The sequence below is a fragment of the Macaca nemestrina genome, chromosome 3 (genome assembly GCF_043159975.1).
Source record: "Macaca nemestrina isolate mMacNem1 chromosome 3, mMacNem.hap1, whole genome shotgun sequence".
Classification (NCBI taxonomy): domain Eukaryota; kingdom Metazoa; phylum Chordata; class Mammalia; order Primates; family Cercopithecidae; genus Macaca; species Macaca nemestrina.
In genome coordinates, this window is record NC_092127.1 from 139,447,188 (window position 1) to 139,474,725 (window position 27,538).

General features: G+C 40.5%; 1 protein-coding gene across 10 annotated transcripts in view; it reads left to right on the forward strand.

Annotated features, from left to right (window-relative positions):
- LOC105477254 (shroom family member 3) overlaps positions 1–27,538 on the forward strand; it is a 356,760-nt gene that overhangs the window by 274,667 nt on the left and 54,555 nt on the right. For 8 of the 10 annotated variants that reach the window (XR_011621253.1, XM_071093527.1, XM_071093529.1 and 5 more), the window contains 2 exons: positions 4,758–4,889; positions 26,146–26,277. Coding sequence is in view for 9 of the 10 variants with exons in the window: in XM_071093527.1 (XP_070949628.1) it covers positions 4,758–4,889; positions 26,146–26,277 (264 nt within the window). In the remaining variant the exon portion in view is untranslated. Of the gene's footprint in view, positions 1–4,757; positions 4,890–9,518; positions 11,033–24,089; positions 24,159–26,145; positions 26,278–27,538 lie in introns of those variants that run through there. The other 2 variants (XM_011733666.3, XM_011733671.3) reach the window with 2 other exon arrangements.

A 27,538-nucleotide genomic window follows, 5' to 3' on the forward strand; every position in this document is an offset into this window, starting at 1 on the left:
TAATATTGAGATACAGATACTGGAGAACAGCAAGAAACATAAACATAAAACAACTCCAAGAAATGTCTTGTTAGTTTTGCCAACAAGTTAACTTGTGAGTTAAAAGGAGATAGGAGGGAAGAAAGGCTGCAGATCTGTGGCACATTTAGCAGTACAGTTGACCCTTGAACAACACGGGGGTTGGGGATGCTGACCCCCTAGAGTAAAAAATCCATTTACAACTCTTGACTACCCTAAAACCTAACTACCAATAGCCTACTGTTGACTGGAAGCCTTACAGTTGATTAACATATTTTGTGTGTTGATTAACATATTTTGTATGTCATATGCATTATGTACTATATTCTTTCAACAAAGTATGCTAGAGAAAAGAATTTTTTGTTTTGTTTTGTTTTTTGTAGTTTATTTTTGAGATGGAGTCTCCCTCTGTTGCCAGGCTGGAGTGCAATAGCGCCATCTCAGCTCACTGCAACCTCCGCCTCCCAGGTTCAAGTGATTCTCCTACCTTAGCCTCCCAAGTAGCTGGGATTACAGGCATGTACCACCACACCCAGCTAATTTTTGTATCTTTAGTAGAGATGGGGTTTCACCATGTTGACCAGGCTGGTCTCGATCTCTTGAACTCGTGATCCACCTGCCTTGGCCTCCCAAAGTGCTGGGATTACAGCATGAGCCACTGTGCCCAGCCGAAAAGAATGTTATTATACTAAGAAAATCATAAGGAAGAGAAAATACATTTATTCATTAATCAAAAATGGATCATCACAAAGGTCTTCATTCTCACTGTCTTCATGTTGAGTAGGCTGAGGAGGAGTAAGAGGATGGGTTGGTCTTGTTGTCTTGGGTGGCAGAGATGGAAGAAGAGGTGGAAGGGAAGATGGGAGAGGTGGATACAGTTGTTTGAAAAAAAAATCTGCATATAAGAGGACCCATGTAGTTCAAACTCCTGTTGTTCAAGGGTCATCTGTACTTTAGTCATTCAACAAATATTTGTTGAGCAACTCTCTGTGCTGGACACTAAGCTGAGCCGGTTTATCTTTGTTGACCTGTGGAAGAGAGAGACCAGCAAGCTGGCAACTAGCAGCCAGTGTGAATTGCATTTTGAGGTGCACATCGATAGCCAGTGTGCTGTACTGCTAGCACACAAGGGGCCACCTCAGCCCGACTTCCACAGTTCCTCTGGGTAGAGGAAATGATGTCGAAATTGAAACCTGAAGGATGAGTGTGGATAAGCCAGGAGAGGATGGTACCTTTAGGGACCTGGAAGTAGCCCCATAGGCCTGGAGAGCATATAGTTTGTCCCAGTATCTTTCACTTGAACTGGATTCATTGATTTCCAGGCTTCTACAATGTATCGTTGGTTATCTTTAAGTGAGACATTGTACCTTTTAGTATCTTTTAAGTAAAAATGACCTCATTTGGTAATATGTTTAGTTAATGATTCTACCATCACCATGCCCTACCAAATCTGGGTTAGTAATTCTAAAGCCTACACAATTTGTGGCATAAATTGAACATTTTTAAAACCTGCTAAACTGAAAGGAAGGAGACTGAGTGGTTGACAGTCCCAAAGGAACATGATTCCGTGTGTGGTTTGAGCAAATTTACATAACTTCTCTGTATCTCAGGTTGTCAATCTGTAAAATGGGACTTAAACCCTCATTCATTCTTTCCTTCATAAAAAAAAAGTTATGGGAATATCTGGCACATGGGAAAGCACATTTTTTAAAATTTTTTATTTTAAAGAAACACTTGGAATAATCTGCCTGAGTCATGTATGACCATTGGAGCACCAGTGGGGCACCATTGCCTGATGAGGTCAGAGCACATTGCAGACTTTGTCTATGGCAGTCTGTTTTGAGGCTGTTAATGTAGTAACCTGAGGTGGGTAAGAAAATGTGCATTCTAGAGACAGCAGGAGTTCAATGTACAAGTAAGGTGTACAATGTACAGGTAAGGCAGAAGGAAGGAAGGGCAAAGGAACAATTCCAGGGCCCTGGTTTCTGGGATGACAGGCTTCCCAACACTCATGCCAGGACTATTTTCTACCTAGGTTCACTATGGGTTTTTTGTTTTGTTTTGTTTTGTTTTTTGAATACATGAATTTTGTTGTTGTTGTTGTTGAGACGGACTCTCGCTCTGTCTCCCAGGCTGGAGTGCAGTGGCGCAATCTGGCTCACTGGAAGCTCTACCTCCTGGGTTCACGCCATTCTCCTGCCTCAGCCTCCTGAGTAGCTGGGACCACAGGTGCATGCCACCACGCCCGACTAATTTTTTGTATTTTTAGTAGAGATGGGGTGTCACCATGTTAGCCAGGATGGTCTCAATCTCCTGACCTCGTGATCCACCTACCTCGGCCTCCCAAAGTGCTGGGATTACAGGCATGAGCTACCACGCCTGGCCTGAATATATGAATTTTTAAAATGTGTGTTTGTTGCCCAAATTATTCCAGAAAGAGTTGAAGGGAGGAAAGGTGTGCTTGGTGTGCTGGTGATTCTAGCACTTACTCTCTCCAACCTGATTTCTAGTTTGTGTGGTGCATCCAGACAGCTCACCCAGGTGCCCAGGCTTTTTCTGGCATCCAGAGCCAACCCATCCAGGGCAGGAGGGCAGAAGATTAGGAGGGGCAAAGATTAGCCTGGGGGTTGGGATTAACAACAATCAAAATGGGTTTCAGGATTCTCACACCCAATTGCTAATTTCCACTGGTCCTTTAGAGGTGACAAGTAGTAGGACAACATGGTTTTGGGGGCAGTGCTGGGGTACTGGTCTCTGCTTTTCTAGGGTAGAAAGGAATCATGCATTGAAAATGCTTAAATCGATGGAATGATTTTATGTTCCTCATGCTTCCTTCTCTTTCTGGTCTGCCTGCTCTTCCTGCCAGCCCTTCACTGTGACAGCCACCACTTCTAGACTTCTGTCTCTAGGCATCTCCCAGGAAGGAGAAGTGGAAAGGAAAGAGAAAAGAGCTCAGTCTCTGGTGCCCAAGACATTGTGCAAAAAAAAAAAAAAAAAAAAAGATGGAGTCAAAAAATGAGGAAGTTATTAAATACTACAAAGGTTTTATGAAAGCTCAGGCCTGGTCTTGATTGTTTTCCCCCAGCAAACAAAGTTAGGGTCTAAATGGGTCCTGGAATGGAAAAGTCCCTCTGCTGGTTGTACCAGTGGGTGGTCTTGGAGGGTGCTGTTTACACTCATGTAATCTTTACTGTCAGGTATTGGATGGTGAGGTATCTTTCAATCTACTTTCTAGTCACTGATTGTTCCTATGCATGCATTATATAGATGACAGAACAGGCACAGAGAAGACAGAGTCACAGAGCTGCTCAGTGGGTAGAGCCAGGACGCAGACTCCAGAGCCATGCTCCTAACCGTGGTACACTGCCTCTTGGTTTCACTTTACAATGGATGACGAGCCTGAGACTCAGAATTTACTTGACCAATGTATTCAGTTCATTATTGACTTAACCTCAGCCAGTTTTCAAACTTCAAGTCTAGCACTGTATCGAATATATCCAAAGCCAAGAATCCTAAATTCGGTGAGAAAAGTAATGTACAGAAGGAGGTGGTGGTGCTTAGATATAACGAAGGTAAACGTGAAAACTTGAGCTTAGAAATGGAAACTCCCTGTTGGCCTCCTGGCCATCTCCCCCATGCTGCAGAATAAAAAGAAATCCTTTCATTTGCCTTAGGATTTAGGAAAGAAAGCTCTTTCACTTGTGTTCTGTGTTCCAGGAAATAGAAGGCCAGATGGACGGGGCTTATTCTTAACAGCTGTTCAGTAATCCCATCCCCTCTCAGCCAGGGCCTGTGCAGAGGAGGCACGGCCTCATTTGTACCTTCTCCAGATTCCTGTTTATGGGCCCACCAGTCGGATCTCAGAGGCTTAGAAAAATCCTTGCAGACAGAAATTGAAAGTAAACCACTGGTTCCCCACAAACAGAGATGATGACAAAACTTCAAAGCCTGATGCAGGGGACAGTGTGATGAGACATCAAGAGTACAGTCAGGATGCTTAGAAATGCATGACCTGTCACTGTCCTAAGGAGAAGAAATGTGTCTGTTCCCATGGCGGAACACATTGGCCATGTAGGGCTTAAAATTTTTCTCTGACTCCCTGGGAGTATGGAGGAAGAGAGTTATGGGAATGTGTTAGGGGCTGGGGGTGGGAGGGTGGATCTAAATGGACACACAAAAGGCTTGCCTCCCAGTGCAGTGGAATCTAAACAATCTGAAATAGCTCAAGCTCAAGAGTTGGCATGTGCTTCTGAGCTGCCACCCACTGAACAGAGCAAGGCCTGTTACACTTGGAGATCCCGCTCCTTAAAGTGAACTTGAGAAGCGAGGTGGCAGAGGCTTGGTTTCAAACCACCTCATTTGACAATTTTCTTCAGTGAATCCAGTTTTTCCCTTATTACCGAAACCAAATTACGGGGGAGTTTGTCTTTATAACAGTTAATATAACTTTCTGCCTTTTTGCTTAGAAAATCTGAGTTTTCTGAGATTGGGAAATATGCTTTATTGCTTCACAGGAACATAGATAAAAAAGGAAGATTCGACACTCAGTAGGGGATTCGCCTTCATAGGGCAGAGAACTTTGTTAGGTGCAGGCTTAGAACCCTGCACTTAGCTGTGCTGCTTTGCTCTGGCTCCAAGGGTTCATTTTCATGTGCTGTTTTGGTTTTCAAGATTCATTTGTGCTCTTGTCCATGAACACCACCATCATGCTCAGCTTCTTATTTTCCTATTTTTGACAGAGATGTGTGTGCAGACCCAGGCCATGCAGATACTAGTGCCCCTAACTTCATCAGCCCAGAACACCTCTCCTCTGGCCCCCAGCACAGGAAAGCAGCGTGGTCAGGAGGGGTTAAACTTCGGCTGAAGCACAGGTAAGAGGCACGGAGGTCAGTGCTGGCATTTCAGAAAAAGAACTCGGTCCGAAAAGCCACTCAGCTGCTGGGAGAGCAGCTGGGGGCAAGGATGGTCAGGGTACAGGCTGTTGAGAGACAGAGGTAAGAGGCAGAACAAGGAGGCGAGATAGAAGCTCAGAGTTTAGAAGGATACTGATCTTATTAATGGTAGTTTACGCACAAGGTTCTAAAGAACTGTAAAGTTCCTGGGAGGTCATCCCAGGGTCCCCAGAATAGTTTGATTCAAATATCACTTCAAAAATACATTTATAATTATTTTTAAAACTACAATTTAAAACATTAAAAGTGATACGCTGATGTTTTACACTTTAGAAATGATCAGTGTGCCAACTTGTACAGCAAGACTAATTCATCTTTGAACTGATCTACATTTAAAACTTCTCGGAGGAATGTCCCAAGATTCCAATGTAAGCCTAACAAAGATGTGGGTCAGATTTTGAGAGTGAATGAACCTGAGTGCTTCCCATGTGCTAGGTGTCCTGGCTTCACATGGGCTATCTCATTAAATTCTCACACCAGCCCTGTGAAGTTTGCACTTATAGAATAGCATTCAGCTAGGAGGCAGTGGATTCAAATGCAGCCACTACACTATTGCCTCAGCATCAGCACAACAGTGCCTACTTCGTAGGATAAGTATAGGATTCAACAAGATACGGTATTCAAAGCACTCAGCACAAAGCCCACTCAGAGAGAACAAAAAATAGATGTTAGGTGGTGGTATAATGCTGTGTGGATATAATTATCCTCATCATTCTCATGATTATCACAGAAGTCTGTGTGATATCATGAAAGGCAGTATAATATGGGGAGTAAGATGGGGCTTGTGCAGTGTCAGACTACCTAAAATTCAAGCCTAGATTCTGTCACTTACCATAAACCCTCAGGCATGTTATAGAAGCTCTCTCTACTTCCAACTGTAAAATAAGTTTAATAACTGATCTGCTTCCTAGGGATGCTGAAAGGACTGAAAGAGCCGATACATGTCAAGCACTAGGGCTGTGCCTACTATGTCATGAGTGCAACAAATGTTATCATAGTAACCAGTTATCCTGGTTTCAGTTTAGGAAGTTCTTTCACATAGACATATCGACTTGCATTATAAATAAGTAGGCTGGGCTCAGTGGCTCATGACTATAAGCCCAGAGATTCAAGACCAGCCTGGGCAAAATGGCAAAACCCTGTCTCTACAAAAAATATAAAAATTAGCTGGGCATAGTAGCACACACCTGTGGTCCCAAGTACTCTGGAGGCTAAGGTGGGAGATCACTTGAACCCAGGAGGTCGAGGCTAGTGAGCCATGATTGAGTCACTGCACTCTAGCCTGAGAGACAGAGCTTCAAACAAACATTATAATTTGGATTTATACAAATCCAGATTTGTATATTTAGACTATGTTCAGTAATACACAAATATACATAAAAGAATTTCTTAATTTTATATAATAAAACAACACTTGTATTGGGGTGTTTAAGGTTCTTTGTTAGATTATATTTGAAAAAAAAAAAAAAAAGATTTAAAAGAAGTTTAAACATACCGAAGGTCTAGGGAGGCCAAATGGCTGGTGTCTGAGAGTCAGGCCAAGAATAGGGTGAGATTTGCCAAGACCTCTGACTCAAGAGATCCAGCCAGCAAGGCTGCTCCCAGAGACATCCTAAGAAGCAGAAACTCCAAGGTTATCACTGTTTCCTTTAGCCTCCTAGGATCTTTAAAATAGAGAATCAAAATTTTCTCTTTAACAAGGAGGTGTCCACAGGGCCCGATAGGCTAATATAATGTCAGTGCCAAAGTCCTCAAGGCCAGAAAATAGTAGTTAGGGAGTTTCTGCTCCAGCCTGGAAGGAAAATGATCAAGACCTGAACTAAATCGATGGTGATGGGACAAGAGATGAGATAGATTTAAGATAAATCTAGGGAGGCAGAATAAATAGCAGACGAGAGTAGGATAAGGGAGAGAAAAACTAAAGAGTGACTGCGGAGTTTCTGATATGAAGGCACTTGGGGATATCTGTAGGGCATTAGGACAGGGAAGGCAGGAATCACAGAAACTGACTGGGGGTTAAGAATATCAGCAATAGAATCACATAGACCTGGGTTTGAGCTAGAAACAATTAAAATATTTTATAAAACAATCCCTGAAAGTTAAGTGGAACAAACAAATGTATACCTACTTAATATACTTAGTATTCTAAACATAAAGAAATCATCTTTATAACAAGCTGGGGTTGTTCTCATCAGTGTGGTCACAGCTGGCCAATGGTGCCATGTTTGTATGGAGAACATAAGCAACAAGCAATTTCCTTTGTAAAAAGTCATGAGCTAGATGTTACAGACATCACTCCTGCTCTTGGCTGGAATTTTTACTCTTCATACACTAAGAATTTTACACGTATATGTCATATCTCCACAAATACAGTCATGTATTGCCTAATGACAGGGATACATTCTGTGCAATGTGTCATTAGGTGATTTTATTGTTGCTGAACATACTAGAGTGTGCTTACACAAACCTAGATGGTGTGACCTACACACCTGGGCTATATGGTATAGCCTAGACTATGGTGTAGCTCTTAGACTATGAACCTGGACAGCATGTTGCTGTACTGAATTCTGTAGGCAATTGTCACACAATGGTAAGGATTTGCATGTCTAAACAGACAGAAATACGATATAAAAGATAAAAAGGATATATCTACATAGGGCACTCACCATGAAGGGAGCCTGCAGGACTGGCAGTTGCTCTGGGTGAGTCAGCGAGTGATGGTGAGTGAACGTGAAAGCCGGTACTCTGCACTGCTTACTGTACACTGAGGCTATGCCAAATTTATTCAAAATTTTTTCTTCAATAATTAATGTTAGCTTACTGTAACTTTATAAACTTTTAAAAATATTTGACTCTTTTGTATTAACACTTAGTTTAAAACACAGACACATTGTATAGCTATACAAATATTTTCTTTTTTCTCTCCTTATCCTAAAATCCTTGAATTTTTTTTTTTTTTTTTTTTTTTTTTTTTTACTTTTTAAACATTTTTGTTAAAAACTGAGACACAAACACACACCCTAGCCTAGGCCGGACAGAGCAGGATCATCAATACCACTGGCTTCTACCTTTATGTCTTGTCCTTCTGGAACATCTGCAGGGGCAGTGCATGGAGCTGAACTCTCCTGGGATAACACTGCCTTATTCAGGAACACCTCCTGTAGAACCTGCCAGAGGCTATTTCACAGTTAGCTTCTTTTTTTAATAAGTTGGAATACAGACTAAAATAATGATTGAAAGTATAATATAGTAAATACATAAGCCAGTAACACACATTTATTATAAACTATTATATACTGTACATGATTATATGTACTGTACTTTGAGATGACTAGCAGTGGAGTAGATTTGTTTATACCAGCATCGAAACCACGTGCGTGATGGCTACAGCTTCACTAGGTGACAGGAATTTTTCAGCTCCATTATAATCTTACGGAACCACTGTCATAATGTGCACTCCACTGTTGGCTGAAACGTCATTATGTGGCACATGACTGTAAATTGTACGCCCTATGTTAGTGTACTTCCTAATTTTCCTGTCCCCTGGAAGTCTCTCTGCAATCCAACTGTTACTGACATGGGACTAACCTAGGAAATTGGAGTCGTTCTCATCCAGTTATACTCAGATCCTACATCCTGTTTGTTTTGCTTTTTACTTTTTGTTTTGAAATCATTATAGACTCACAGAAAAGTTGTAAAAATAGTACAGAAATTTCCTGTATACCTGTCACCCAGCTTTCTCTAATGTTAACACTCTTTATAACCATAGTACAAATATCAAAACTAAGAAATCAGCCCTGGTGTAATACTATTAGCTACAGACTTAACTTTATATAAACTATAAACTTTACTCAGATCTCACCATTCTTTCCCATGAATGTCCTGTTTCTGTTCTAGGATCCCACATTGTGTTCCCTTAGTCTCCTCTGATCGGTGACATTTCCTCAGTCTTTCCTTGGCTTTTATGACCTTGACACTTTTGAAGAGCTCTAGCCAGTTATTTTGTAGAATGCTTACTATTTGGGTGTGTCTGATGTGTCCTCCTGGTTACATTGAGGTTATGGCTTTTGACAATACCACAGAAGTTACGTTGTTTTCTTCTGTCTCATATCGATGTTACATGATGTCAATATGTTTCATTACTGGTGATGGTTAACCTCGATTACTTGGTTATGGTGAAGTTGGCCAGGTTTTTCCACTTTAAAGTTACTATTTGTCCCTTTGTAATTAATAAATAACCTTGGAAAGATAATTTTCAGGCTATGTAAATATCCTGTTTCTCCTCAAACTTTCTTTGCTGATCTTGGCATCTATCAGTGTTGCCTGTGACAACTATTACCGTAATGTTCTAAATTTGATTCTTTATTTCTTTCATTTTTTCTACATTTATTAATTAGAATTCTTCTTAAAAAAATAAAGCCTGTTTCTCTCCTCTACTTATTTATTCATTATTCCTTCATGTCAGTAAGGACTCTTTCATATTTATTTTATCCTGTGGGTTATAATTCAGTACTACTGTTATTTATTTTGTTGCTCAAATGGATCTAGTTTTGGCCATTGAGAGCTCTTTTGAGCTGGCTCTGGTCTAAGTCCTGTCTGGAAATGTGGAAAAGGATGAGGTAGTGATGCCTTGTCCTTACACATAAGACAGCAGACCATGATGTGCCATCATCTTTTTAGGAGTCTTACAAATGTTGAAGTGGGAGGTTGGTGGTGGGCATTGAGCAGTTCTAATTTGTGACATGTCACAGAGGCCTATACTGATTTTGGAATTGGAAAGTGCTGGGGTCACCTCATGAGCTATTTTCAAGTCTAGTGAGTAACAGGTATATATATTCATAGCTCCTTCATTGTGGAGAAAATAGCCAGGAAGGATCTTCTCACTTATCTATTAGAAAAAAGAAAAGACAGAAGCTAATTTCCCAGGTATATATAGGAGCCAGTGAAACAACCAAGTTAAACATAGAGAGACACTTTTAGTGGTCCAGGGCTTAATATTCTCACAGATCCAATCCCACCCTTCCTTTCCTGCTTAGATCCCTGCATTCTCTCTTATCTGTCAATAGGAATTCTTATGATCTAACTTATCTTGGCAGAAACTTCTCTGTAAATCTATCAAGACTTGGGCTAGGGTAGCTCAATGAGTCGGTAAAGGAGACAAAATGTTCTAGCTTGAAACTGAAGATTTTCCAAGGCAATGCTTTTCTCCATAAACTTCTCATTCCTTCCTCACCTTCCCCCGCAAGTCATTATAAAAATAGTCTGATGTAATTATTAAGCATTTACCCTTATATGGGGATCTCAGATCACCATGCTATGTGCTTCATAAAGTAAATCAAGATGAATGGATAATAGAAGCTCAGAATCTGACTCCTCTAATTCATTCTTAATTGAACAGCAAGGTTAGTTCTGCTGGTGCTATCCCTTGGCAGTGAGTTCTGTCCCTGTGCTGCTGACTTAGTGTTTTCATGACAGTACACCTTAGGAAGATGCAGTGAGATGTTGTTATAGAACCACTGCTTCAGTCAACTCCCTAACTATGGGAGGCTTAAAGCAATTAGCGCTTTTGTAGACAGTGCATTTTTGCATGTGGAGGAGGGCATGTGTTTAGGAGAGAAGATCATTTAAGGAAACTTCCTGATTTCAGTTTGATGCATTCTATCATCAGATGATTTTCCTTGCTTCCCTCCTCCTCTTGCCCACAAAATAGAATTCCAGCATTTCTAAGCTATAGACTATTGTCCAAGATGCCAGCTCTTCTTAGGGAGTCATTAAGGGTCACCTTCTCTTCTTCCCTCTTACAGAGCAGGAATTGAATTTTAATTGGCCAATTTACAGAGGGGACTGGCATGGAGAGTCCCTCCCACTTGCACTGAGCTGGGCAAGTTCAAGGCAGTTCAGGCCGTCCAACTGGAGGCACATGTAGTTGTTGCAAGGCTTTTACCGTGCTGGGGGGAGCAGAAACAGCAGTAGCAGGGCAGAATGGCTTTTTATTCCACGCCTGAATATGACATCCAGTTGGCCAGAGGGTTGCTATCTGGGATGTTTCTATTTGCCACAAGGTGAGTTCAGTACTGTGTTAGAATGTGATTCAGAATCTTTCATTGCAGGATCCTCCACTGACAAGGCTTTAACAGCTGTCTTTTTGATGTTGTGCTGTATCTGTTTATAAAGAAACATAGCCAACTGCCTGTTAAGTTTAAACCAGTTTCTCTAAATTGTTATGAATATTCTCATTATTTGAATATCTCACATGATTTGGTGTACTATTAATATTTCTGTTTGGGAATTTTCATTCTCCTATGTATAAATACAGTTGCCCTATTTTTTATGATGTATATATCTAGACTGACCTTTTATCGCATTCAAATTAACAAGTGCTTTGTGCTGTGTACTTCATAGTTTTGCTTCCTCATTTCCCTGGGGAATTTCAGAGTAATCATTGCTGTTTCTTATGGGAGTGGTTATATACCTATGTACTAGTAGCCAAGTTCTCTATTCTCATTGCCAACATTTGTATAAAGAAAGGGAAGTTTTTATTTTATTTGACTTTCACTTATTCCTTCGCTGATGCTCTTCTTTTTTTTTTTTTTTTTTTACATAGATCTAAGTTTCTGATCTATATCATTTTTCCTTTTCTCTAAATAATTTTTAATATTTCTTGCAAGGCAAGTCTATTGGCAACAAATTCCCTCAATTTTTGTTTACCTGAGAGACTTTACTTCTTTCATCACTTTTGAAGAATAATTTCGCAGGATCCAGAATCTATGTTGGTGTTTTTTGTTTGTTTGTTTGTTGTTTTTTTTCCTTTCAACACTTTCGATCTTTTACTCCACTCTCTTCTTGCTTGCATGGTTTCTGAGGAGAAGTCAGATGTAATTCTCATCTTTGCTCCCCTATAGGTGACGTGTTTTTCCCATCTGGCTTCTTTCAGGCTTTTGGGCTTTATCTTTGGTTTTCTGTAGTTTGAAACTGACATACCTAGGTGTAGTTTTTCTGGTATTTATCTTGCTTTGTGTTCTGGGAGCTTCCTGGATCTGTGGTTTGGTGTCTGACAGTAATCTGGGGAGATTCTCAGTCATTATTGTCTCAAGAATTTCTTTTCTTCTTTTCTCTCTTTCTTTTCATTCTGGTATTTCCATTACGTGTATGTTACACCTTTTGTAGTTGTCTCTCAGTTCTTGGATATTCTGTTCTGGAATTTTCTCAGTCTTTTTTCCTCCTTGCCTTTCAGTTTTGGAGGTTTTTTATTCAGATATCCTCAGGCACAAAGATTCTTTCCTCCGCCGTGTCCAGCATGCATGTGTGGGGTGGGAGTACGGGAAAGGAAATCTCTGTAACTTCCACTCAGCTTTGATGTGAACCTAAAACTGCTCTAAAAAATTTTTTTAAAGTCTATTTTTTTAAAAAAAGAAGACAAAAGGAACCTATGTGTATATTCTAAATTTCGAAGAAAAGGTATAGTCTTTTCATTCAACTTTGAGATTATAGTCATATATGAAAAGAAATATTGCTTGAGATTGCCAATTGTACATTATTTAACTCCATCACAATTGAAGATTTAAATACTTCATTATATGTTCTCTTGTAATTCAAATTCAACTTTTATCCATCTATAATCTTGACTTGAAATTTTCCTCCAGAATTATGCTAAATGCCAGCGCTTGCTTCTAGAGATGCCTTTACTTAAAATAGGACATGGAAAAAAACAGGTGGATGCAACAGTCATGGTAATGTTCTAGCTCTCTAGCTGACTTGAGTATTTATTTTATTATTATAGGCATTCATTTTATTATTACACCATGTAAAAGATAAAAAAGACAATATGAACTGCTTATATTACAAAATTTGCTCATCTATATATAGATATTACAGGGCTGGTTTTTCCAGTTTTATTTGGCATTCTTTCATCTGAAAGTGAGTAAGAGAGAATGTTCTTCTGACTTTTATTCTCCCCAAGTGTCAGCTTCTGTGTGAGCGGTGGTAGTTAAACTCTCCTCTATTATAAAATTTATTGTGGAAATATTGGTTGGTAGGAATTGAGCTGGAGCAAGTGTTAAAGTCTTTTACATTTTCAGCTGCTTTGCCTTAAAACCTTCACTATTCTTTTTATTTCGGTTCCAGTAACATTTGGAAACTTTATTACAATGAAGTTTCTTTGCCAGTATGATTTGAAAATATAGATTCTTTTGAGCACTGTTTAACATTTTTAACTAAAATTAATGCCTTCTGTCTTTTCCTTTGTTTTCTTATTGACTTTAATTTCTTACTTGTTGCCTTTTCCTTTAAATGAAGAGGAAGACAGTGAAACAGAGAAGTGAAAAATATAACACAAGGCGAAATAGAGAAGTGAAAAATATAACACAAGGCATCAGACTTACTCCAAAAGAGAATTCAGTTTATTTGGTGTTAGAGGTCTGGGAGGGATTTGTTTTTGTTTAATGGAGTGGTGTTTAGAATAAATCACCACCAAAAGGTAAGGCTTCTGCCCCCTACACACAAATGCAAAAAACACAACCCTTTCTTCATTTGTTTTGACAAGTGCAATTTAATTTATTCTTTGGCATTGTATAAAAATTAGCTTAATTTTGAAATATATTGGTTGGTATTTGGACTCCTTTAAACTCTCAAAGGGCAATCTTTTATGGATTTCTCATTAAGGAGGAAGGTTTCCTGCTTAGGGGTAGCCTTCTCCTGGCACTCAGCCTCACCATCTGCTGGATAGAGGGGAGAAGCTCTACACCTTTTTCTGCACCCTGCTGAGCTGCTCCTCATTTGTCTGCCAGCAGGAGTCTTCTGGGAAAGCTCCCAGACATCTTCTCCCTAAAAAGCAATAGTAATTCAGGGGCACACACAATATTTCTAGCCCTCTGCAGCTATCTGAGCCTCTCTGAGATCCATGACAGTCTTCGGGGTGTTTGCATGTGCCCATCTGTGGAAAATAATACACCACCATGGAAGTGATTTCTCCTAAGTTTTAGCAACATATACTATGGCACAGAGAAACGGTATGGAAGAAAATTCTAAAATCATAATCTCTGATGTCTGGAGAAATTGGTAGAAACCATCCTTCCTTCCTCCAACAAATAAAATGCCCAGTTCCAAATGAGAGTTGAGAAACAGAAATTATTTATTGGTAATTAGAATTTGTGCTATTCTATTTATGCTGTGCTATTCTTTTGTAATTGAGTTGGTAAGTTAATAAAAGACAAAGATGAATGCTATTACACATCATAGATATTACAATGTTTGCATCAAATTCTGCTTGATTTTTATGTAGCTGTTGACATGTAGGAAGGACAGTTGAATATTCTGATTCTCTGTGTGTGTCATTGCTGACAAAGGGGATATAAAGAGGGGAATATTGGGAAAAAGAACATTTCAACTTATTACCCCCCAGCAATTGAATGAAAAACACCCACCCCTATTGCTAGCCCCTCTCTTTTACAGTAGTGTTTTCATGCAGTAATCAATAAAATTTAATCTTTAAAAACTGTTTCAGAATGGAAGATGGGGAGGAGATAACTAGTAGTGAAGGGGATATTGGGACAGACATGGTGGAATGGGGTAAAGTAGGATACAAGAAAAGGGGCTGTATCTTTTATGCCAGTTTTGGCGTTACAGCGTTATGTCTGCATATTAGCAGACTTCACACTTACTGGTGATTCAGCCGTCAAAGCCAAAAGTCCCCAGGACATATTATCAGGATGTGACATTTAAAAATCTTTTCTTTCCAGAAGGGACTGTGTGTTGCTATGAGATGGTATTACCTAATGCATACCTTTCTACCTACTGAACCACTTTTTAAAGACACAGATATTAATAAGGCAATTATGAAAAGCCTTGGAAAAGTGTTTTTTAGGTTTTTTTTTTTTTTGTGAATCCAAAAGGTCTGAAGGATAGCCTTGAGGAGCCTGGAAGTAGTTATAGAAACAAGGAGTTGGCTGGGTGTGGTGGCTCAGGCCTGTAATCCCAGCACTTTAGGAGGCCAAGGCAGGTGGATCACGAGGTCAGGAGTTCAAGACCAGCCTGACCGACATGATGAAACCCCGTCTCTACTAAAAATACAAAAATTAGCTGGGCATGGTGACATGTGCCTGTAATCCCAGCTACTCAGGAGGCTGAGCCAGGAGAATCGCTTGAACTTGAGAGGGAGAGGTTACAGTGAGCCAAGATCGTACCATTGCACTCTAGCCTGGGCGACAGAGCAAGACTCTGTCTCAAAAAAAAAAAAAAGAAAAGAAAAGAAACAAGGGGTTAGGGATGCTGTGGAGGGCTAAAGGATTTCTCAAAAATAATGTCTTTGCTAATGGAGTGTTGAAGGACAATGGCCACCTTTTTTCATGTTTTGAAAGATCCTTGTTTGTTTCAACTCTTAAAACTTCGTGAGGCCTTTTCTGTCTCCTGTGAACATATTATAAACATCTCAACACCATCCGGATCTATGAATGAAACAATGTTATGAGTGCAGCTCAGTGTTGTTTGACCTGGTCCCAGTTTTCCATTCCTGTATGTTTTTATCAGTAGTATTTGGGGCCTGTCATTTTCCTATAAACAGGAAATGCCTAAAAAGGGATGTTGTTCAAATATGCATCATCTGTTATTCTATACCAAAGAAGATATAATCTCTCTCCGAATTCTTTCTTTTTCTTTTCTTTCCTTTTTTTTTTTTTTTTTTGAGACAGAGTCTCGCTCTGTTGCCCAGGCTGGAGTGCAGTGGCACAATCTTGGCTTACCGCAACCTCGCCTCCCAGGGTCAAGCGATTCTCCTGCCTCAGCCTTCTGAGTAGCTGGGATTACAGGCATGCGCCACCACACCCGGCAATTTTTGTATTTTTAATAGAGACGGGGTTTCACCATGTTAGTTAGGCTGGTCTTGAACTCCTGACCTCGTAATCCACCCACCTCAGCCTCCCAAAGTGCTGAGATTACAGGCCTGAGCCACCACGCCCAGCCTCCCCCTGAATTATTTCTATGGTGACCTTTAATTGTTCATATTAAGTTTATTTCCTTTTTAAAATGTGAAAGGGGTCAATTTAGCAGTAATTATCAAAATTACAAGTGCATTTACCCTTTAAGCCAGCAATTCTACTTTTAAGAATTTCTGCAGACATTTCAATATACATAGAAAACATTATATGGACATGATCATTCATTGCAGCATTATTTGTAATAGCAAAAGACTAGACATGAAAAAGTGTCTACAAAAGGGGTCTGGTTAAACAAATATGATATATGCATATAGTGAAGTACTAGGTAGCTGAAAGGAAATAAAGGTATGAGGAAGCTCTGTAAATACTGATGGAGAATGATCTTCGATATGTTTGGGGGCTTTTATTTGAGAAGGGGGTCTCAGTTTTGCCCAGGCTGATCACAAACTCCTGGGCTCAAGCAATCTACCACCTCAGACTTTCAAGTAGCTGGGACTACAGGCATGAGCTACAATGCCCAGCTGAATATGTATTGTTGAATACAAAAAGCAAGGGATAGAACACACCATGAAGTTTCTTTTGGGAAAGGAGTGAAATGAGATTATATGTTCATGTTTGCCTGTATTTGGATAACAGAACACTGGAAAGATACTTAAGAAATTAACTACAGTGGTTAGCTTGTGGGGGCAAGAGAAATGGGTATGGTGGAGGAGGAATACCAGAAGTAAATATGGGGAAAATATGAAGACTTTATAAATTTTATAAATTTCGATGATGCATACATGGTTATTTATATTAATCCAGATACATTTATATATGTTTAAAATGTTTCATAAGCTAGGCATAGGGGTACATGCTATAGTCCTAGCTACTCAGGAGGCTGAGGTGGGAGGATTGTTTGAGCCCAAGAGTTCAAGGCTGCAGTAAGCTATGATCATGCCACTGCACTCCAGCTTGGGTGACAGATTGAGACCCTGTCTCAAAAAAAGATTTCATAATTTTAAAAATAGATGAGGAAAAATGGGGAAAAACAGCAGTGGCATGTAAAAAGAATCTTTAAAAACAATGCTTTACTATTCACGATAGCAAAGACATGGAATCATCCTAAAGGGCCATCAATGGCGATTGGATAAAGAAAATATGCTACCTATACACCATGGAATAGTATATGGCCATAAAAAAGAATGAGATCATGTCTTTTGCAGGAACATGAATGGAGCTGGAGGCTATTATCCTTAGCAAACTAACGCAGGAATAGAAAACCAAATTCTGCATGTTTTCATAAGTGGGAGCTAAATGATGAGAAAACATGGACATATAGAAGGGAACAATACACACTGGGTCCTACTTGAGGGAAGGACTGGGAGGAGGGAGAGGATCAGAAAAAATAACTATTGGGTACTAGGCTTAGTACCTGGGTGATGAAATAATCTATACAACACCCCCCAGCCCATGACACAAGCTTGCCTATATAACAAACCTGCACATGTACCCCTGAACCTAAAATAAATTTAAAAAAAACAACGCTGTATCCCCAGCTAAGCACAGTGTGCAATAAGAATATGATAAAGATCTACAATTCAAATATTTGAAATTTTAATTTAATCGACCTAATTTGCAGAATATATTGAGGTATTTTGTTTCTTTTTTGGGGGCTATGGGGGCATTCGATTAGAACTTTGTTATGATGGACTTTGTCTCATAGTATTGTGCACTAAACAATAATGGATGGAAAGGTTGATGGGTTAGTAAGGGGTTTAAGAAATATGGTAACTTTTTTTTTGTGGTACTGGTAGTCTGAATATATTTTGTATTCTTATACACTTGACTCAGGTCCAGTGGGTAACTGGCAGAGTTTTATAACACTGCACCCAGAAGAGCCTATGCAACATCTGTCATAACAGTTCGTTAAAGAACAGCATCAACCAGTTCTTAGAATTTTTTATTTTCCAACTTATAGTTGTCACTTTCTCCATTTATGCAAAGCATACCAATCTTTCAAGGTCATCTGAAGTCCCACTGTACTACTAAGCCTTCTGGCTGACTTCAGAACCCATTCACGTGAGCTTCTGGTGCTTGTATCCAAAATGCCTCTACAGCCTCGGTGACCCAATATGTTCTGAATTTTATACCATCTGCTCTTCACTCACAAGGCTCTGGCTATACTCTGTTGTATTCTTTAAAAACCCAAACTCATTCTTCCTCTCAAGGATTTTGCATTCATTTTTCCTTTGGAGCTATATATTCTTCTCCCAGCTCTTTGCATGGTTAATTATTTCTTATCATTTAGGTCTTGGTTTGAATGTCGCTCGCTCATAGAGGCTGTCTCTGACTTAAACGGGGACTTTCCATTACACTCTCACATTACCCAGTTTTATTTCCTTCAGAACCCTTATACCTATATGAGAATATCTTGTTTTATTTGCTTACTTGCTTACTCCCTGTCTCGCTCCTCTGCCTCTCCCACCTCATTGCATAGTGCTCCTTACTTACAAACTAAAAGCACAGGCTCTGGGCCGGGCGCGGTGGCTCATGCCTGTAATCCCAGCAGTTTGGGAGGCCGAGGCAGGTGGATCACGAGGTCAGGAGATCGAGACCATCCTGGCTAACATGGTGAAACCCCATCTCTACTAAAAAAAATACCAAAAAATAGCCAGGCATGGTGGTGGGCGCCTGTAGTCCCAGCTACTCAGGAGGCTGAGGCAGGACAACAGTGTGAACCCGGGAGGCAGAGCTTGCAGTGAGCCAAGATCGCACCACTGTACTCCAGCCTGGGCATCAGAGCAAGACTCTGTCTCAAAAAAAAAAAAAAAAAAAAGCACAGGCTCTGGAGACAGATGCCTGTCTTTGGTAGCTGTGCTGCTCACTACATTTGTGATAGTGAACATGTTGTTTATTCTATATTTACCTCACTTTCCTCATTAATAGCCCTGAATCATAAAGATAATATAAAGGCTAAGTGAGAAAATACTCGTCAAGTGCCTAGAATGGTGGTTGGCACTCAGTAGGCGCTCAAATATTTTTTGAGTGAATGAATGATGCTCTAACTTTGTTTAACAGTTTTTCTTGCATCTGAGCCTCCCCCAAAAAATTACAAACTCTTAGGCCATCCGTGACCTTGCAGAGCTCCAACTATAATTTAACAAGGTCGAAGGCACATAGGTGATGAGTGAATGCTGCTTAAAATACTGAACTTACTGTAGATTGCTCAGAAACTTGTTTTGCATTCCCAAATCTCTCTGTGTTAGGGCAAAATCATCTAAGAAGGACATCATGTCACTTGCGAATTCCAGTTTCATCAGCCTACCCATCCCACGCAGTGAAGCTTCCTTGTTTGTGGTTAGGAATGCAACAAAAGGGCTTTGTTTGAATTACACCCACACACAAAACTTAGTTGGCTAAATTTTAAAATTAAACCATTTTCTGACTTACTGATATGCTCATGATGTGATGTACTTTAGGAAAATATTTCTTTATGTTCTTAAAGATCAAAGTGATCCCAAAATGTAAAATTAGCATGCCATGCTCTTTAGGAATGCTTATTAAATGTTTCCCATCATTGAAAAAGTCCATAAATAGCTGTTTAACTTTTTTTTTTAAACTCTCAAGCTACAGTGAATTATATTTTCAAAATGAGAGACTATTTTAAAAATACTTTGCTTTTCAATAGGTATATATATATGCATATAGTATAAAATTTGAAAAGTTACAAAATGAAATACAGTGAAAATCAGTTTTCCTTCCCAGAGGCAGTCATTGTATCTAGTTTCTTAAGTGTCCTTCCAAAAATACTCTTTACATTAATATGTAATTAACATGTGATTATGTTTTCCCCCACATACTGTAGCAGACTGTACATGTAATTCTGCATTTTACTAGTGTAACTTAATATATTTGGAGGTATTTCCATGTCAGTATGTATAGAGATACTTCATCCTTTTTAACAGCCATTATATGGATGTACCACACTGAGTTAACTAGCCTGCTGCTAATGGGCATTTAGGTTGTCTTCCAATCTTTTGATGGATATGTTATTTTAAAAATCATTTGCTAGATGTCGCCAAGTTGGCCTTCATTCAGGTTGTACTGATATACACTGGTGGGCTATTTTTGGTCATCCTTTTCAATTCTCCCCTTATTTCATCACTTAACTCCTATCTGTACATTATGGAAGAATCTTATAAAACAAAGATTTATCTCAGAAGCCTTCTCCTAACATATGTTCTGCATCTAAAAGAAAAGTAGGGTTTTTTTTTTCGTGTTTTTGTTTTTTTCAGGGCCTTTTGATTTGCTTTCTCCCCGCCCAAATCATCTTGTTCTTATTCTATTAGCACTGTGATGAAACCTGATACTCTACCCAGGGCAAATAAATAGTTACCTCTCCAACCTCCTCCAAAGAAAAAGCCCCGAAGTTGAGTTTGCTGTCTTCGTGTTGCAAGTATCGGGCCTACTTTCTAAAGCACTTATTTTATCTGTACTGTAGGAATTACTTCATTTGGTCTTTCCCGCAGAATATAAGCTCCTTAAGGGCAGATACAGTATCTTGGTCATTATTTCTTTAAAATGTCCGTTTAAAATTTAATTTTTAATTTTCTTAAATGGACATTTAATTGTACATATTTATGGGGTACATAACGATGTTTCAATACAAATAATGTATAGTGATAAGGATAATTGAATATTTTAAAATATCAGTTTCAACTCTTCTAGTCCTCATGTACCACGTCCCTGGAGCCCGACCCCATGTGTCACCTCCCTCACTTCTCCCTCTTCCAGGTTAGGCTTCATCATAAAAACAGGACATTGGGCGCAAGGTCCCCTCAACTTTTCGCGCTACCTACTTGCTTTCACATTTGCCAGCATCCGCCTTTCTTCTATCTCAACAGCACTGGCTTTCCTCCTCCATAAGCTCATACCCTTGACCTGAGCGTTTGAATCCCATCCCTTCCTGCCTGCTCCTGAGTCTTTAAGGAGTCCTTCTCCTGTGTCCTGTGTCGTCAGATGGGCCTGTGCACGCTCTCTGCCTTACAGGCACTTGCTTAAACTTCTCATTTAAAACAAAAACAGCAGGAACAAAACCTTTTCCCTCCCTGGCTCCCTCCAGTCTTGTAGCTACCACCCTCTTCTTCCCCTTTAGAAACAGGTTTTTGAAGGAATCATCTGTCCATACTGCCTCTGGCTTATCCCTTGTTCACCTTTAGCCCCATCCTAAATCATGCCATTGCGAGGACTTGGTAGTTGCCAAGTCCAGTGGCCATGCATCTACCCTCATCACACTAACTTCTTTACAGCGTTGCAGTGGTTGACAGTTTCCTCCTCCTCCTCACTCTCCCCACTAGAAATCTGTGAGACTCCCATACTTAACTTGTTTTCCTCCCTCTTCTGTGGAAGCTTTTCTTGGGCTTTTTCCCAGGCTCCCTCTCCCCTAAATTTTGACCGTTCTCAGAGACTCGTCCTTAAACTATTTCCTTTGTCTCCCTGTTCATTCTCCCCAAGTCACTTATTTTCTCTCAAAGGCCCTGTGTTTTGTGACTCGTAAATTTCTATATGCAGCCAAGCCCTCAGTCCTCTAGTCCCTCTCCTTGCCACACCTCTCCACTGAAAGTTCCACAGGCACTCATTCACATGCCCCAGAATTAGCTATCTGCATCCTGCTCATTTCCTCTTCTCTCTCTCCACTCCCATCCCCTCCATCTAAAATGAAATAAAATAAAATAAAATAAAATAAAATAAAATAAAATAAAATAAAATAAACCATCTCTCTGGAGGCTGGAGTGCAGTGGTACACAGTCATTGCTCACTACAGCCTCGAACTCCTGGGTTCAAGTGATTCTCCTACTTCAGCCTCTGAGTAGTGGGGACTACAGGTGGATGCTACCACACCCAGCTAATTAAAAAAAAAAAATTGAGCCCCCTGCCTCAGCCTCCCAAGTAACTCGGCTTATAGGCATAAGCAAACCAGAGGGCCTATCTGGAACCCCTGAAGTTATCAGTAAACATTGTCTCACACCTCATCTCCTTGACAGGAAAAGGCATCTTTTTTCCCGTGGAGCCTATGGAATTTATCAGTTTCTATTTCTCTTGGGTGGGAAAATCTTCTTGGCATCTAGCTAGGCATGGACAGATACCGTTAGGTGATGAAGTCACTGAAGAGCCATCCTTAGTGTCACGTGGTGCTGGTCTGAGGTCACCATCCATTGGTGTCCATTGGCTTCTCAAGGCCAATACCTAGTCCCAGGGCTAATTTGTACTACTGAGAGTGATTCTGCCAAAACTCTCTTCACTAAGTAGTGGGAATCAGCAGTAGGAAGATGACAGTTTGTTCTTTCTCATCTTTCTCCTAATGTATTTTGGGCCCACTGGGGTCTAAAGTGATACATACATAAAATGCCTCTAGGTATCTCATGCAAAGAGACTTTATTTTTTCACTGAGGCTGGGTCTTTGCTATGTGATTAAGCAGTGGCATTTGTTGAGTACCTGAAGTCATATATAACTGGGTTTAAAACCTTACTCCCAGACTTACTGTGTGATTCGGGCCAGCCCCTGACGGGTTTAGAACACTAGGAAGGATTTCTAATCATTGGATAGAACAAGGTGATAAACCAGGAATCTAAGTCAGTGAGGCAGCCTGTCTTCAAGGAACTGGTTGAAGATGCAGCAGCCTAGTTTCTGGGGACTTTGGTGTCCAAAATTAGAGAAGGACTAGCAGCAAGAATGCTGAATTGCTAAGATACTGAGCCATGAACCCTCAGGCTCTCTGCCTACCTGCGCTGTGAAAAAGGTTGATTCAGCCAGGCACGGTGGCTCATGCCTGTAATTCCAGCACCTTGGGAAGCCAAGGTGGGCAGATCACAAGGTCAGGAGTTCAAGACCAGCCTGGCCAATATGGTGAAACCCCATCTCTACTAAAAATACAAAAAATTAGCCAGGCTTGGTGGCACATGCCTGTAATCCCAGCTACTCAGGAGGCTGAGGCAGCAGAACTGCTTGAACCTGGGAGGCGGAGGTTGCAGTGAGCTGAGATTGTGCCACTGCACTCCAGCCTGGGCGACAGAGCAAGACTCCATCTCAAAAAAAAAAAAAAAAAAAAAAAAAAAAAAGGTTGATTCAACTTTAGAATGCTAAGGCAGGCGGATCAGTTGAGGCCAGGAGTTTGAGACCAGCCTGGCCAACACGGTGAAACCCCATCTCTATCAAAAAAAAAAAAAAAATTTAGCCAGTCATGGTAGCGTGTGCCTGTAGTTCCAGCCTCCCACTCAGGAGGCTGAGGTAGGAGAATCACTTGAACCTGGGACACAGAGGTTGCAGTGAGCCGAGATTGCGCCACTGCACTCCAGCCTGGACAGCAGTGCTGAACTTCAAGGTTTAGTGGTTACATGGGACCTGTTAATGAAGATTAGAGAGGTATGGTGATATGGTTTGGCTGTGTCTCCATTCAAATCTCTACCAAAAAAAAATTAGCCAGTAATGGTGGCATGTGCCTGTAGTTCCAGCCTCCTACTCAGGAGGCTAAAGTAGGAGAATCACTTGAACCCGGGAGGTGGAGGTTGCAGTGAGCTGAGATCGTGCCACTGCACTCCAGCCTGGGCAGCAGTGCTAAACTTCAAGGTTTAGTGATTACATGGGACCTGTTAATGAGGATTAAAGAGGTGATATGGTTTGGCTGTGTGCCCACCAAAATCTCACCTTTAATTCCTACGTGTTGTGGGAGGGAGCCGGTGGGAGGTAATTGAATCATGGAGGCAAGTCTTTCCCATGCTGTTCTCATGATAGTGAATAAGTCTCATGAGATCTAGGTTTTAAAAAGAGGAGTTCCCCTGCACAAGCTCTCTCTCTCTTTGCCTGCTTCCATCCATGTAAGACGTGACTTGCTGCTCCTTGCCTTCTGCCATGATTCTGAGGCCTCTCCCCAGCCATGTGGAAGTGTAAGTCCATTAAGCCTCTTTCTTTTGTAAATTGCCGAGTCTCAGGTATGTCTTTATCAGCAGCGTGAGAATGAACTAATACCTATGGGGACAAGGAGGCAAACAAATTATCATATATTGGCTTCTGCTGTTGATGTCTTGATTTTGCATCTACTTCATCTCTGTAGCCCAAGCTGTGCACCTGCTCCTTTTTGTTCCTTTATAGTTTCCAGGTGGGCAAGGTCTGTTTCTTTTTGGCCTATGTTTACCCCTGTTATTTCAGGTCACAGCCACTGCTCTGATGGCTCCCTTCCTCACCACCATGGCCAGGGTCCGACAGGCTGTGACCATGGTAAGTCTCAGGCCAGACTCTGCTATAATTATTGACTCAATACCTCTCTGGGGAGCTCGGGGCCGGGCGCCTCATCAGCACCAGTGGTTCCTGCCCATTCCCATCTCCCTCATCATTTACCATCCTTCCTTTTAGAGATCTCTAAAGGCTTGTCTCCCTACCCTGTCTACTCTTCATCAACTTATTAATAATGAATGATGATAATAAGACTTAACATTTTTTGAGCTCTTACTATGGGCCAGTTGTGTTTTCTCATTTTCAATCTCACAAAACCCCTGTGAATAGGTTCAACTATAATCTGCCTTTTATAGAGAAGGAAACTCAGTGCGATTAAGAAATTTACCTGAGATCTAAAAGCTAAAACCAGTGGTATTCAGTTTAACTGGATTAGAACCCAGGTTTGTCTTATCTCAGAGCTGATAGCTTTAGCTACATTCCAGCCTCTCTTCCTCTCTTGAGAGAGAGTTGAATTTTTCTCACTTTTCCTGACCTATTTGGCAACTCAAGCATTAGTCCACCTGACTACAGGCTCCTTCAATTCAGTAAATCTTTGTTGACTGACTGTTTAAAAAACAAAAACAAAAACAAAAAAAAACTTGTATATTTGTTTCCCTTGCTTCACACAAGAACATTTTCCTATCACCCTAATCTCTCTTTAAGGAGTTGAAATATATGTGTGTGCGTGTGTGTGTGTGTGTGTGTGTGTGTGTGTGTTTTAAGTCATCATCCGTTTTGAGAAGCTCTTCAGTGTCTGCTGTATTTTTAAAGTTATTTTAGATTAAGATGCGGTTAATCCAGCCTCTGATGAATCTTCTCACTTTCTAGATGAGCAAAGGCTTAGCTAAGAAGGGGAAGTAACTCACATAAGGTCAGACAGCAAGTTAATAACAAAGTCAGGGCAAGAGCCCAGATCTCCTGACACCTGGTCTAGTATTTTTTTGATGTCCTAATACATTAAATTTTATTGGCTTCAGGGGAATTGTTTTTCATTTATATTACAAAAACTAATTTATTTTTTCATAGAAAAGGGATAGGTGCATTTTTAGCTACAAGGCCAAGTACAATGAGTTGGAATAACTTACAGTTATTATTTTCATCATATCCAAATGGATTCCTGGATCCCATATGTTTCTAAACTGCAGAAAAATTCTCCTACAGTCTTACAGTTCAAGAATTTTCAGCATGAAATGCCTGATAGATTACCTGACTTTTTTTGCCAAAAATAAGGCACAGCAACTCTCTCCTGACTGACCTTCTATAGTAGTGCAAGCTTCCTTCCCAAATTCATTCTTCAGTGTTGCAGTATGAAGGACACCCACATTTTCCCTTTGTCTTTGTCAATTCTTTGTGTTGTAAGGGCAGGATGTTTAAAAGTTGAAGTCATTGACTTGCAAAATGAGAAATTTTAGAGAGCACTTTGTTCTCCAGACCACGTAGCTTACAGCAGTGTTCACACTGATGTTACTGCTAATGTTTATGCAGTTCTTACCAAGAAAGTAATAGTATCATTTATCCAGCAACAGGATATGACAGAGGACTTCAAAATCCCCAGAAAATGTTTTACCGTATATCGAAAGCCCTTTGGGAAATGGAAAGGAATTGTGGGCTCCCATTTTTATATATGGATAGATAGAGACCAAGAGGAACCAAGGCAACTCTGTGTGCTTTACATTAATAAAGTATAAAATGTTAACATGTAGGAAATCTAGGCAAAGATTATGTGAGAATTCTTTACACTAATTTTGCAACATTTTAATGCAAGTCTGAAATTATGTCAAAATAAGTAAAAATTTTTACAAGTTAAGCAGAGAATAGCAATGATTAGTCACAGAAATAAGTAGCAAAATCTTCTTCTTAGTATTGACTTGGTTGCTTTTCAATCTCTGAGGACACAGAGTGTTTGCTTCCAAATCCACAAGTCACATCGGTGAGGAGACTCAGCTGAGACTTTGGCTAACGTTGGGGGGTCCCTCCTGTGTCTCCCCAGGCGCAGTGAGCCTGCAGGCCGACCTCACTCGTGGCACACAACTAAGTCTGGGGAGAAGCAACCCGATGCCAGCATGATGCAGATATCTCAGGGTATGATCGGCCCTCCTTGGCACCAAAGCTACCATTCCAGGTAAGTTGCTATAGCTGAGACCAAAGGGTTTCTTTCTTTCTAATGTCATGTTCCCAGAAAAGAATTTTTTCTTCTCTGTTTTGAGAACATTTTTTCTTATACTCACATTAAATATTAAATCTCTATCAGCTGCTTTTCTCATCCTCTTACAGTGTTTGACGTGTATATGAGTTACCTTTATATGCTGGGCTAGATCAACTTAAAGATCAGAATTATTTGAAGCCCTGGCAGGCCATTTGAGATATTTATGGAGTCCATCAGTTCTCAGACATTTCTCCACTGATAGCACTATATTAGACAAATTGAGATTTTTCTTCCTTCATTGCTTAAGTGTGCTTTCTGCTGTAGTCAAAACCGTATCCATTTTTATTCATGTGTTTGAACTCCCCACTTGATTTTGCTCTTTCAGTTAAGGTAGTTCGTCCATCTTAGCTCCAACAGCACAACAACTGACGTACTGAGGACCACTCAGTGTATACATTATCTCATGTAGTGACTCATAGACTTCTTTAAAACAGATACAGTAGTATTAACCCCATTTTGCAGAATAGGAAATTGAAGCTTGGGGTTGGGTGCAGTGGCTCGTTCCTGTAATCCCAGCACTTTGGGAGGCCAAGGAGGGCAGATCACCTGAGGTCAGGAGTTCAAGACCAGACTGGCCAACATGGTGAAACCCTGTCTCTCCTAAAAATACAAAAATTAGCCAGGTGCAGTGGCATGAACCTGTAATCCCAGCTACTCGAGAGACTGAGGCAGGAGAATCACTTGAACCTGGGAGGTGGAGGTTGCAGTGAGCTCAGATTGTGCCACTGCACTCCAGCCTGGGTAACAGAGTGAGACTCCAGCTCAAAAAAAAAAAGGAAATTTAAGCTTGGAAAGATTAGTTTGTCCAAGCGCAAACAACTGATCAGTATCCAAGTCAAGACAAATCCAAGCCAGGTTTCAAAGCTGCTGCATGTAATCAGTAGATTATACTTCCTCTGTTTTTCTAGCTACTGTCGTATGGGTGAAGGTTTGGTGAGGAAGGAGAGCCCTCACAAGTGGTTTAGGAGAGGGGTTATAGAAGGAGGGAGCACAGCCTGACCACCACCGCACATTAGAGAGAACTACGCCAGGACTCCCCTCCACTTCAGACTTGGGACCCATACAAACTGGAATCTATCTTCTGATCTCAGGGAGTCAGACTCCGTAGCTTTTCACTTTTGGGAAATGCTTAGATAGAGCTAATGGTAGCAAGGGCAGGAAAATAAGGGTCACTTAG